Source organism: Centropristis striata, chromosome 4 (assembly GCF_030273125.1).
Source record: "Centropristis striata isolate RG_2023a ecotype Rhode Island chromosome 4, C.striata_1.0, whole genome shotgun sequence".
NCBI lineage: Eukaryota > Metazoa > Chordata > Actinopteri > Perciformes > Serranidae > Centropristis > Centropristis striata.
In genome coordinates this window covers 17153618-17167379 of record NC_081520.1, presented here as the reverse complement: position 1 = coordinate 17167379, position 13762 = coordinate 17153618, and the positions used below count along the sequence as shown (strand labels likewise).

The 13762-nt window shown below is 35.6% G+C and overlaps 1 protein-coding gene across 2 annotated transcripts in view; it reads right to left on the bottom strand.

Annotated features, from left to right (window-relative positions):
* Window positions 1-13762, bottom strand: part of tyw1 (tRNA-yW synthesizing protein 1 homolog (S. cerevisiae)) — a 99599-nt gene that overhangs the window by 61796 nt on the left and 24041 nt on the right. For both annotated transcript variants that reach the window (XM_059331852.1, XM_059331851.1), the window contains exons 9-11: window positions 7038-7090; window positions 6835-6953; window positions 3430-3539 (exon numbers count right to left, since the gene is read on the bottom strand). In XM_059331852.1, coding sequence (XP_059187835.1) covers window positions 3430-3539; window positions 6835-6953; window positions 7038-7090 — 282 coding nt within the window. The remainder of the gene's footprint in view (window positions 1-3429; window positions 3540-6834; window positions 6954-7037; window positions 7091-13762) is intronic.

The window sequence follows — 13762 nt, the reverse complement described above, 5'->3', positions numbered from 1 at the left end:
AAAAAGCTATAGTTTTGCACTGCCACAGTCCAAACTCCATCCTGTTCATTATTTCAGGTATGCTGCAAGCGCTTATTGCTGTGCTGCAGCCTTCAAGTGAAAGTAGCTCAAAATACAACAATGCTGAGAGGGCAAAATCTATTTATGCTGTTTGTGTGTGTGGTTGTTTATTCTGTCTTTTTAAGTATCACTAACCCTTTTTCTGCAGATCACAAGAAGAACAAAAAAATGAAAACAACAAAGTCTTGAATAAAGAACAAACCATTCAGTGCTGAAATTGTTAGTCAATTGACAAAGAGAGAATCCTTTTAAAAACCTTTTCATACTTACGGAATAGAAACAATTTTCCAATCAGTACTTGTTTGCTTTAATAAATGTCTGATAAATGTTTCACCACCATGTTTTGACAACATATCTCAAAACCTCTCAGAGAGAATCTGCTCGGGGAATACTCACAGGATGATCACTAAAGTCTGTTTTGATTGAGCTTTGGGCGCCAAACTAGCCGTCCTCAGCCAATGATCGTAGCAGCCAGACAGAAAAAACAAGTCCCAATGCCAGCAGTGTTAGTAAAAGTAGCACAAATGGAACCCACAGCTCTGATGCAGAGATTATTCTTCTATTACAAAGGATTGTAAACTGTAATTTTCTATGTTCTGCAGCATATATACACAGATCAGCTGTTACACAGCTGATCTGTGTATATATGCTGAGCTATGCTATACACTGAGTCTCATCTTTATATGGTATTGTTTATAAGAAAGCATAACTTATAGATGAAGAGAAAGACTATCTCGTACGTACCAGATAAACTTAACGTTTTTCCGGCCAAAACCGGAGACTTAATTAGCCTGTTTTAGGAGTGAAAGTCAGCAAAATGCAGCTTAAACAAAATGTTTTACCTTATTAGCTAACTACAAATGTCCGTAAAACATAATGGAACTGTGCATAAGTGCCGAATTGGGTTAAACAGTGTAGATATAAGGTCCGATGGAATCATATTGTGAACGGACTGCTGTCCACATGGCTACTGAATATGCATTAGATAGGTCCGCATGGCTACTTAATATTCAGTGATGACAGCGATTATGGCGTCTGCAGGCAGGTAAACCTACCTAATTACAGCTGGTGGGTAATGAACCATGTCCGCGCGAGAAGCTGGGAACTGACTGTGAGCGTCGCACTTTACTATTACTATTTTTAAGTAGCTGAAATTATTTTAATTATCCCTTTCACCCTTGCTATCATTAAATATCAATTCGATATCATTCAAACCGAGAGACAGAGAGAGAGAGAGAGAGAGAGAGAGAGAGAGAGAGAGAGAGAGAGAGAGAGAGAGAGAGAGAGACTTCGTTAACAAGAAAATAAAAACGGGCCTGAAAATAATAGAAATATCCTGACAGCTCTGTTGGGGCTTGGAGTTCATCTATAAATTCTGCTATCTTATAAACAATCCCATTTGAAGCTGAGACTCTGTGTAACAGCTGAACTGTTATAGGCGTACACGCATGTGTATTATGGTCCTAAAGCAAACGCTTCAGACGCCTTAACGTGTGCATGTGTAGACTAGAATAGTTATTTGTACATTGAGACGAGCGTGCACACAGGCGTCCGCTACGTTCGCTCGTGGCACGAATGACTCATCGCTATTTGATTTCCACACACACTACACATCGTGTGTCTGTACGCTCATGTAGAATTGTACTTAACAGTCACGAGGGTCTTCATGTCACGTATTTGAGGCGTAGTTCACCCGTCACGCAGCCGTCACATAGGCGTATTCGCAACAACGCTCGTCTGTCCATTGAAAGTGAATGGAATTTACACGCACACGCTAGACGTTTGATGTCATCGCATAGGCGCTGTACACGCGTTTTAGTATAGTGTGCTGGCAAAAATACCCCTCATAGTGTGTGTGTGTGTGTGTGTGTGTGTGTGTGTGTTGAGAAGTGATGGATGAAGTAGCAGAAGAGTGTGACAAAACAGCAGACAGAACATCAGCATTTTAATCTTCACTCTGCTTCGCTACACACGCTGTTACAAGAGGTCATGAGCAGTAAAATAAAGATGCAAAGTGTGCGTGACGAAGATGATGTGTTGTGTGTACTATTGTGTCTGTGTTCATTAAGAGAGAATCAAATTTATGATGTCCACTCAACAGTGCAACAAACTCGCCTGGCTAACGTCAGACTATATCACAAATGAGATACAGTCTGGAGACCACCTATTCATTTTTTTCCGTAGAGGAGGCGTGGTTTACGAATGTCTATCATTAGCGTCTGTACGTAGCTCTTAGCCAATCGTATCAATTATACCAGATGACGTATGTAGAGCGACAGAAAAAAGCGCCCACAACGACCGGGGTCCCTAAACCCCATTAGCTTAGCCACTAATGGGGCTAGTTGGTAGATTAGGCTTTTGCCAAATCCTGTTTCTCAGCAAGCCTAAAACATCCTTTTTGGTGGTGATAAAGAGTGTAAAGTAGGGGTGGGCAATATGGCCCTAAAAGAATATCACGATATTGCAGGCTATTTTTGCGATAACGATATTCTTGACGATATTAGGAAATACTTAAAAAGATATAGAAACTGTTTGTTTTTTTAGTCTGTATACATAAATAAAAATCTAACATGTAGTGTGAAGTGTAAATCTCAAAAGTTGCCAAATACAAAAAAATTACTCTTGACTCTTGAGTATGAGCAAATAATAAAAATAACCATTTAGGGGTTTCGGGGGCATATTTTAATGAAATTTTGTAAAGGAGAATAAAGGTTCTTGAATGTTTTATTTAAGGCATCTTATTTTGACAGTCTTCTTGTAAATTATGTGGTGGATTCTGTTAACACACTGTGCTCTTATTTTGAAAGCTGCATGTGTTTAGCGAGAGGGAGTAAGTAGCTTTTTGTGACTAAAACAACTTTAATCACTACATCAAGAAGTAGGAACGTTGCCAATATCATGATATGCATTTCTTTAACCATAAAAAAAATACACCGATATTATCGTGAACGATACGATATGGCACACCCCTAATGTAAAGCCAAACATTGTTCTCCTTTTAAAATAAACTTTGGCTCTAAACTATCTACAACACTGTCTACAGCTAGATCCAAAGAGAGCTTGGCGTCTGCTGCAGCCATGTTGGATCCGTAAGAAAACTACAAGCTCCCGTCTGTCCAATAGTACGCGTCATCGCCTCGCCGTCCCTCCCCGTTCTGTGATTGGACACCAAAAGCAGGGCTAAGAATCGGACATGGACACCATGCTGCCTTGCAGTTCGAAACTAAATTGAGCGTGCAAGGCAGCATGGGTAAACCCAGGCTAGCAACACACAGATAGCCAGACAAACTGGAGGAAACAGACTCATACTGAACGTTGGAGCAGGAGAGAACATTAATCTTTCCGTGTGTGACCTGCTGAAGGACGAACCTCTGAACTGTCGGATCATCGTCTGGTGCTTCTCCAAGGCGTCCTGCAGGATCTTCTCAGCAGGGTCCATCTTCCAGCGCCACTCTGTGCCCACAGGGTTGGTGTGATGTCTGTTAGTGGAGCACACAGATAAATAGATAAAGTAATAACTGTAGACATACCACTAAACCACTCTTTCACTGCCTATTGAGTACCAACTGGGACTGGAGGATATAAAGAAAATCAAATCACAATATGTTTGACCAAATACCTCTTGGAATATGGATTTAGCGACAATATTGTAGGGTTGATTATTGGTGCTTTGACAATATATTTAAACAATGACATTTTGGATCTAATTATTGGTAATGTAGAGATAATGGCTAAATGGGTTATAGGCAAATAATGGATCAGCTACATCAGTCTGATATGATTACATCACTTTACTGTAACACAGTAAAGTCTTTAAAACCAGGAAGAGACAACACATATCAAAAATCTAAGATTATATCTAGCCTCATATACTGATATAATATCATTATACTTCTCAGGCCTGTTGTCAACTGACAACCAGTATTGCTCCGAGGCATTAATCTGATTTAGAAAGATTTAGCCCATTAGTCGTTTGACACAAATAAAGTTAAATTAAAAACACTTGAAATAGATTCAGATGAGCATCCTTCTAACAAGGTTGTCTCATTCAAGACTGAAGAAGTAATATTCATAAACTGATTTCAAGTGATTTACGAGGGGGCCATGCATATTCTCACCCTATAAAAACATACAAGTGAAGGAATGCATCATACTGTAAAAAAAAACCGACACCTCCTTTGGGTGTTAATAACACCTTCTGACTGTCTAAGTGTGATGTCTAGGTGCAACAACAAATCCTGAGGCATTGCGAATTTCAGACAGTCTGTCGCATGCATATGCACACACTCACACCACACACACTGGCCCTGCACATCAAATTAGATTCCACCTGTTGCTACAAAGGGGTGGACGACGAGGGCAGCAGCAACAATACATCTGTGCCCTGAAATTTGCTTACTTCCTGTCATCCCACATAGCTGCCTTCAGGGAGACTAGCATATCTGTGGTGACAGGGAAGCAGTTCACTGCAGCACAATCTGACAGCGACCTTTCAGAGCGCAACACAGTCGCTGTTTTCAAATGGAACTTGAGGGGAATAAAAGGCCCGGTCTCTCGACAATGTCACGATGAATCAGCGTCCACCTTTAGGCCTTGCAGTGATGCTGTCCATTAGTCCTCTACGTGTAAATCATTGACTTGTTTTCCACAGAGAGATCGTCACTCAATGTGTGAGTGGACTTGACTAATGAGTAAACAAGTTAGGGAAACAAGAAAAGGAGAAAACTAAGAATGCATGCAATAATCCCTGTTATAATCTCCTGAAAATGTAATAAAGTGCAATCATGTAATAACGAAAACTAACAAAATAATGAGAATTGAAAAAACATTTTTTTTGTTAACTGAAATAAAAATAAAAATAAAAACGAGAGTTTAAAAAAAAAACGATAACTAACTGAAACTGTATTTTGTGGTTACAAAACTAACTAAAACTAACTAAAATTATAGTGAAAATGTCCTTCGTTTTCATCTTTGTCAACTTTTTTCATACATAAACGTTTTTGGTTGATATGAAATCTATTTCATCTATTTGGTTTTATGACTTAATAAACTTATTGGGGCTGAGATGGATCAGACAAAGGAAATAAAGGAAACATTTATTGTGAACTTATTGAATCTGGCACCCAACAAATACCCCATTACAAAAAAACTAAAATTAATAAAAAATAAACTAAAACTAAGCATTTTCCAAAAAAATAAAAACTAATTTAAACTAGGAAACTCACTCTAAAAACTAATTCAAACTAACTGAATTTGAAAACAAAAATTCACAATGAAATTAAAACTAAAACTAATGAAAGATTACAAAAGACAATTCTAGGGAAAAAAATGGCAATAGCATTTAAGAACATTTTTAGTAACATCTTTTTTTTTTTTCTTGGGAATTCTCTTAAGTTATATCTTAAGAACACTTTTGTGAATCTGGCCCCTGGTACCTGGTCTCCAGTGCTGCTCAGAAGCTTATCTGACCTGCAATCCTGGATTTTTGTGATCACTTTATGTGCAATTTTTATTATATTCTTACATTATTGGGTGCTATAATCCCCAAATGCTATTAAAATTCAGTGTGCCCTGTCTCAATGTGGTGGATTCGCTTCAAGTAGCCATATGTTGCACTCTTGAAACACATAATCTTTAATAACCTATTAAAGTTTTAGTTGATGTCACGGCAGTACACTTTACAGTTATTATCTATTTTAAGTGTTATGTGTTAATCAGTAAAGGAAGTAAGTCTGTGCTGACACAAACTTTAAAGACAAAGTGGTCATTTGCAACATTGGACAGTTTAAGGGATGTTTAGCCTCTGGTTGGCTACTGAATACCAAATAACAATGATAAATTACAGTTTAAGCAAGCCAGTTTAACTTTTTCACTCCTCCGCAGCAGAGGAGCTGAGAAGACCAAGAATAGCCAAAAAGAGACGGATATTTTAGACTTCAGTGGTCGGCAAACTCAGAACCAAGAGTAATCTTTCCACAGTAACGATCATTGACACCTGACAAACAGAAAACATGGCTTATAATGTGTGCTTTAATAATAATGTTGTGGTGAAAGCCATGGGAGGGGAAAGAGCTGCACCAGAAGACTGTGTCTGTGGTGTTTGTTTGACCCAAGAAACTATCCTGATGACTGCTGAGTTAGCAGAAGTACATGACCTGCTACATTAAATAAAGTAATTTTGATTGTGATTGATTGCTTGATTGCTTGACACTTACAATAAGAAATTAACTCTTAAAACAAGATAAATTAACTAACACACAGAGTTAATTCCTTATTTTAAGCATTCAACATGCTTATTTCTAGATTTAATAATCTTCATGTAAGAAATCTCTTGGTTTTATTCTGGTTTGAACTGGTTTTATTCTGGTTTTATGTGGTTTTATTCTGGTTTTTATTGTGGTTTGAACTGGTTTTATTCTGGTTTTATTCTTGTTTTTAGAGTTAATTTCTTATTTTAAGTGTTTAACAATCTTATTTCTAGATTTAATAATCTTAATTTAAGAAATCTCTTGGTTTTATTCTGGTTTTAAATGGTTTTATTCTGGTTTTATGTGGTTTGAACTGGTTTTATTGTGGTTTTATGTGGTTTTATTCTGGGTTTATGTGGTTTTATTCTGGGTTTATGTGGTTTTATTCTTGTTTTTCTTAATTTATGAAATCTTGTCAAGTGAAATTATCTGTCCATGCAGCAAGCTAATTTCCCTCAGATTTAGTGCTTTTATCTTGTTTTTAGACTCCTTTTTTGCAGTGTAGTTTCATTCTTCGGGTACTTACCTCCAGCAGAAGACGCACTTGTTAGCGCAGGCGAGGCTGGGGGTCGTCTCCATGCACCGGTGGGACTCGATCCCATAGAAAGTGTGCTTGTAACAGCCTCCTCTGCCTCGCAACATCGACTAACCAAAAGAAACAACACGTGACTCAGTTATTCAAAAAGCCAAATGCTTTATTGAGGAGAGTAATGAAGTAAATCCCATTACCTTGGTCCATCGACAAAGCTTCACTCCTGAGTGACTTCCAATTAGTTTGTACCCTTGACAGAAAGAGAGAGAACAACATGTGAAATGAATAAGGCACTCCATCAGTAAACACCCTATTTGAACCACAACCACACAGACCATTTACAGCCGAGTGGAGATCACATTCATTCATTCATTCATTCATTCACAGTTCTCTGCTCGGCTGCTCAACATCTCCAATAGAGCGACTAAACTAGTGTTTCAAATTCTCTTTCAGCACAAAGGGAGGATAAAGTGCTTCAAACAAGTCTGCCTCTCTATCCTCTTATATGACCACGGCCTCATACCACCAGCTACAGATGTCCACGCTTGGACGAGTCCTTGCAGGCTTCTCTGTTTGTTTGCTTCATTTTAAATCTATGGAGTCTGGGGCTATTTTGTCCATTTTTTCTTTTTATCTTTTTCATGTCTTTTTGTGTCTTTGTGAGGTTTTTTTTGTTATTTTGTGTCTTTTTTTGGTCATGTTGTGTCTTTTTCATCATTTTGTGTCTTCTTGTGTCTTTTTTTGGTCATTTTGTGTCTTTTTTTGGTCATTTTGTGTCTTTTTGTGTCTTTTTTGGTCATTTCGTGTCTTTTTTTCGTCATTTTGTGTCTTTTTGACTTTTTTTGTCTTTTTTGTCATTTTCTGTCTTTTTTTGTCAGTTTGTGTCTTTTTTCAGTTATTTTGGGTCTTTTTTTCATCATTTTGGGTCTTTTTTAGTCCTTTAGTCCAACATAAAATGTGATTTTGAATCTTTTTTTTACTTCCAAAACACTATCATGCTCAATAAAAAAATTTAAATGTTGCAAATGTGAACAAAGGTGTCAAATCTAACATATAAGAGGGTTCCATCCAGTTCTATCATTTAATACTAAATATATTTGAGCTCCAGTTTTACTTGGTATATCATCATCAAACTGAAACTGGCCTCATGGAGTTTACAGCCAGAACTTTAGAGGTAAATTTACAGTAGGGCTCCACGCTGCTTTGTTTTCTAGTCTGGATGGCATGAAGAAGTCTGGATTTGGAGCTTTTGGAGACTCCAGAGGGTTAATAAATTCTGTGATGTCTGTTGAAGAGAATAGGATCATCTGTAGCACTTAATCTGCTCAAGAAATACCAGAGCATGTTACTGGGATTGCTTCCAGGGGAATCAAGAGGGGATCACTCTTAAAGTCCGAGCGTTTTAAAGGGACTTCTGAGTTAAGCCATGCAGCGGCGGAGCAGCCTCATATTGAATTCAGGTGGGAAACTTGATTTCGGAACCTCGTGTTCTTTGCTTTTAAATCCTTGTAGCTGCAATACATAATTAAAATGCAGCAGGGAATTTGTGTCAGGTTGTGTATGAGCTCCCACTGCTTTCACAGATCTCAAGCTTGATGCTAGATGAGAAAAATACAACATGTTATTCATCAAGGCTCTGCAGAGTACATTTGTAGAAAAGGCTGAATAGTGAAAACACTCATTTTTGATTTACCACCTGGATGAAACAGCTTGTCATTGATCCAAGATGTTCTTTTGATGAATCGAAAAATCACTATGAATGCACAAATGTGGAATATTTTCTGTTACTTTTAATCATAAGACCTGTGCTTTACTAAAAGGCCTCAGTATGACCTCATGATCATGTAACAGCCGGTTTAAACCAGAAATAACACGCTATAAGGTCTGGAATTTGTCTGATATTAGAGGCGTTTGGAAGCAGAATATAAACAGTATACAGTAGTGTTCAAAATAATAGCAGTCCAATGTGACTAACCAGATTAATCCAGGTTTTTAGTATATTTTTTATTGCTACATGGCAAACAAGGTACCAGTAGGTGCAGTAGATTCTCAGGAAACCAACAAGACCCAGCATTCGTGATATGCAGCTCTTAAAGCTGTGCAATTGGGCAATTAGTTGGAAGGGGTGTGTTAAAAAAAATAGCAGTGTGGCATTCAATCAGTGAGGTCATCAACTTTGTGAAAAAACAGGTGTGAATCAGGTGGTCCCTATTCAAGGATGAAGCCAGCACTTGTTGCACATGCATTTCTCTTTGAAAGCCTGAGGAAAATGGGTCGTTCAAGACATTGTTCAGAAGAACAGCGTACTTTGATTAAAAAGTTGATTGGAGAGGGAAAAACTTATAAAGAGGTGCAAACAATTATGGGCTGTTCAACTAAAATGATCTCCAATGCTTTAAAATGGAGAGCAAAACCAGAGACACGTGGCAGAAAACAGAAGACAACCATCTAAATGGATGGAAGAATAAGCAGAATGGCAAAGGCTCAGCCAATGATCAGCTCCAGGATGTCTGGTTAGTCAAATTGGACTGCTATTATTTTGAACACTACTGTAAGTTGTATTCTTTAGGGATTAAAAGTAGACCTACCAGCGTGCCCATTCACGGAAAATGTGCCCCATACGTTGGAGGTGTGGGATGTTACAATTGTGGTTTACAGAATTGTTTAAATATGCTCTGACACAGACAGAAAGAAAGACAACTCAGGGCTTTATTGGAGCCCGGACACCTTTTTTCAGCAGCCTTTAAGATTGACAAAGTGTTCTCCTGCTGTACCTCGGCAGTGTATTTTGATGTCTGATATTAAAGAAAACTTAAAGAAACTGACGTGATCTTTGATTCATTTTCTCACTCAAGAGAGATAATAATTCCACTACACAAACGCAAAATTAATTTCCTTTTTTGCTTGAACATCGAAGTTGCTTCTCTTCTTTGTGTTAAAAGCATTCTGACCAGGATGAAATTGTTTTTCCACCTGAGAACACCTTGAGAGCACAAATCCTCCTAGTAACTGCAAGACACAGAAATACAAATGAACAAGAGTGTGAAAACCTCGGTCAGGAACTAGACCCGCTGGCAGTTTATTTAACCATTAATGATCTAATGGAAGCAACGTTTCCCCACTTGTGTCTGTTAGGGAAATCGATTTCCAATGCCTCCATGTCCTTCAGTGTCTCAGGGGAGAGGATGGAGCCGGAGTGAGGGGGAGGTTGTTTGAGAAAGGTCTTTCTATTTCCCTCTTCTCTGTTATCTCTGAGAAATGCCATCTGCTGAAAAAATACAATATGTGCTATCAATAATTGCACTTTGATGTGACAGGCATCAATACTTGAGTCAAGGGGAAAATGACCAACAGCTTCAGCAAGTAGCATCAGAAAAACAAAAAAAACCCATTTGATAAATTACCATCATTTTTGGTCATTTTGTGTCTTTTTGTGTCTTTCGTTGGTCATTTTGTGTCTTTTTTGGTCCTTTAATGTCTTTTTTTAGTCATTTTGTGTCTTCTTTTTGGTAATTTTGTGTCTTTTTTGGTCATTTTCTGTCTTTTTTGGTCCTTTTATGTCTTTTTTTTGTCATTTTGTGCCTTTTTTTAGTCATTTTGTGTCTTTTTTGGTCATTTTGTGTCTTTTTTGGTCCTTTTGTGTCTTTTTTTTATTATTATTCAAATGCACACTGTAAAAAAAAAAATGTTTTTACGGTAAAAAAACGGCAACTGGGGTTGCCAGAAATTTACCGTAATAAATATGGTGCAACTTCTTGTAATATTACGGTAAAACTATATTAGCACTGTTGATTTCACGTTTAAGATTGCCATTTTATTTCATATTTTACCATAAAAAATAAAACGTTTTTCCATCGAAAGAAACGCTGTTTTGCCATGTAATTGACATGAAAATACTTTATAAATGCTGCATAAATTAAAGATTTTACCATTAAATATTACAGTATATTTTTGGTTGAGATATGGTGTTTAGTACACTGAAAAAATGAGATTTTTTTGGCCGTGTAATTATTATTTCAATCATCTATATAAATTCTACAAAGAAATACGAATTCAGTGCTTTTACTTTGAAATATCAGTTTTTCATGTAGTGCATTACTTAGTGATTGTTTGTTATTATGTGTCCTCAGTTTTGTATGTAAATTGAATCATTCATTCCAAGTAATATTCACTAAACCAGTTCATTGGCTTCATTAGTTGATATTTCCAAGTAAAATGTAATTAAGGGACATCAGTGAATCTGCAATTTACTTGTGTATTTTCATTAAAAAATAAGTGGTTCTATGACATAAATATGACTTAGAAACAGCCTGAGTAAAGATTACAAACACTTTCTGTGTGGAAAAACTTGCCTAGCTTTTTTTTAAATAAAATGTCACTCCAATTTTTTGTACATGTAACAGTGAGGAAAAGTATTTTTACAAAAAATAAATGCAAAAATGATGCCTTGTATATTTATTACAGTATATGTTTGCTACAAACACGGTGCCAGTGTATTTTACAGTGGAGTAATTTATTTTTAAAAATTAAAAAATGTAAAAAATACTGTTTTGGCTGATATATACATTGACAGTGTTTCATTGTTATTGAAACTGAATTAACCCATTTATCATTTTACGGTCTTTTACTGTCATGGTTTAGCAGTTTTTCACCATAAAATCTACATTTTTTACAGTGCATGTGTGTGTCTTGGTGCACAGTCTATAAGGCAAAACATATTTAATTTAAATGTGTTTTATTTAAATATATATTCAGCCCAATAAGTTCTCAACACCCTGACATCTTAAATAGTTCTTTATGAGACGACATCAATCTTGTTGGAGTTTTAAAAATTAAACTCAGATTAAAAACAAAAATAAACAGCTTGAAAATGGGCTGAAAGTCTGTTTCTCATATACAGATACAGATTATATTACTGAACACCTGCTTTTTTAACCAACTCTCTCAAGATTACTTCAATCAGCCACTTACTAACAGAAACGTCCTTACTGTGAGTTTGAAACCTGAATAGCATGAACTACAATATGGATTCACTCTCTAATGTGGATTTAAATAACTTGAAATAAAAGACAACATTATTGACAATCATACAAACATTTTATACTTTGATTTATAATACTCCACTCTAAGCTACCTCTGGGAAATTAAACAAATTTGTTTCATAAAAGAGTTCTCCAGGCATTAGTTTTTAAAGAAGTAATCAAAAGTAAGATGTATTTTTTTAATATTTCACCCACACTTTTATCTGTGTGGGAATATTCTTGATAAATGATTAAAAAAAAATGATAAAAAGTGTTTCAATGTTTAGATTATTGACTTGGATATTACCTCGTTAAAACTCACGTAATGACAATGATTCAGCAGATGTGACTTCTTTCATGACTCGTATAAATAAAGGTTCTAGTTATAGTTGATGAGATAAATGTGCATCAACCCATTACAACGATAATTTAAAATGTATGTCCACTATGTTTACTCTTAATTATCGCAGAAACAGATTGTAGGCACAGATATGCACGTTTGAGTCCCTTGAGCCACAGCAAATTCATTTCTTAACTCTATGGAGTCTTAAAGGGCTATTTTGTCCATTTTTGAATCCTTTTCATGTCTTTTCATGTCTTTGTAAGTCTTTTTGTGTCTTTCTTTGTGTCTTTTTTGGTCATTTTGTGTCTTTTTGTGTCTTTTTTTAGTCAAGTTGTTTCTTTTTTTAGACATTTTGTATCTTTTTCTGGTAATTTTGTGTATTTTGTAGTCCTTTAGTCCAACATAAAATGTGATTTTTAATCTTTTTTTAACTTTCAAAACACTCATGCTTAGCGTAACAATTTTGGTCATTTTGTGTCTTTTTTAGTCATTTTGTGTCCTTTTCTGTCATTTTGTGTTCTTTTCTGTCATTTTGTGTCTTTTTTATTTATTTTGTGTCTTTTTTTGTTTATTTTGTGTCTTTTTTTATTCATTTTGTATCTTTTTTGGTCGTTTTGTGTCTTTTTTAGTCCTTTAGTCCAACATAAAATGTGATTTTGAATATTTTTTTTTTACTTTCAAAACACTATCATGCACAATAAAGAATTTTAAATGTTGCAAATGTGAACAAAGGTTGCAAATCTAACATATAAGAGGGTTACATCCAGTTCTATCATTTTATACTAAATATATTTGAGCTTGTCTCCAGTTTTACTTGGTATATCATCATCAAACTGAAACTGGCCTCATGGAGTTTACAGCCAGAACTTTAGAGGTAAATTTACAGTAGGGCTCCACGCTGCTTTGTTTTCTAGTCTGGATGGAGTCAACAAGTCTGGATTTGGAGCTTTTGGAGACTCCAGAGGGTTAAATGTGCAGCACTGTATTAAAAGTAAGGCTGGGCGATATGGACCAAAAGTCATATCCCGATATATTTATGCTGAATATCGATATATGATATATATCGATGTTTTAATCGCAAAGTGAGAGCAAATGTTCTGTCAAAGTCAAAGTCAAATATGACATGTCACAAGTAGTTTTACTGAAACTGTTTAAGTGAATATAAACACTGTATAACAACAGAAGTACCTTTTAAAAAATCAAAGCTCCATAAGGTGCACATTTAAAGAAAATATCTTTTTAAAAAATAGCCTATGAAATAAAATAGGCCAATCTTTTTCATTTAGGGCAGCATTTATATATATATATATATATATATATAAATGCTGCCCTTACTAGGGGTTTTCATATTTAGTTATTTTGTCATTTTTGTTGTTCTTTTCTCATATAAATATATTTATTTCAGAAAAAGATTGGCCTATTTTATTTATATATATATATATATATATATATATATATATATATATATATATATATATATATAAAGAAAAAAGAAAGAAGAATAAAAAATTGAACTATATCGATATGTGTGATATGGTCTAATTCCATATCACATTTA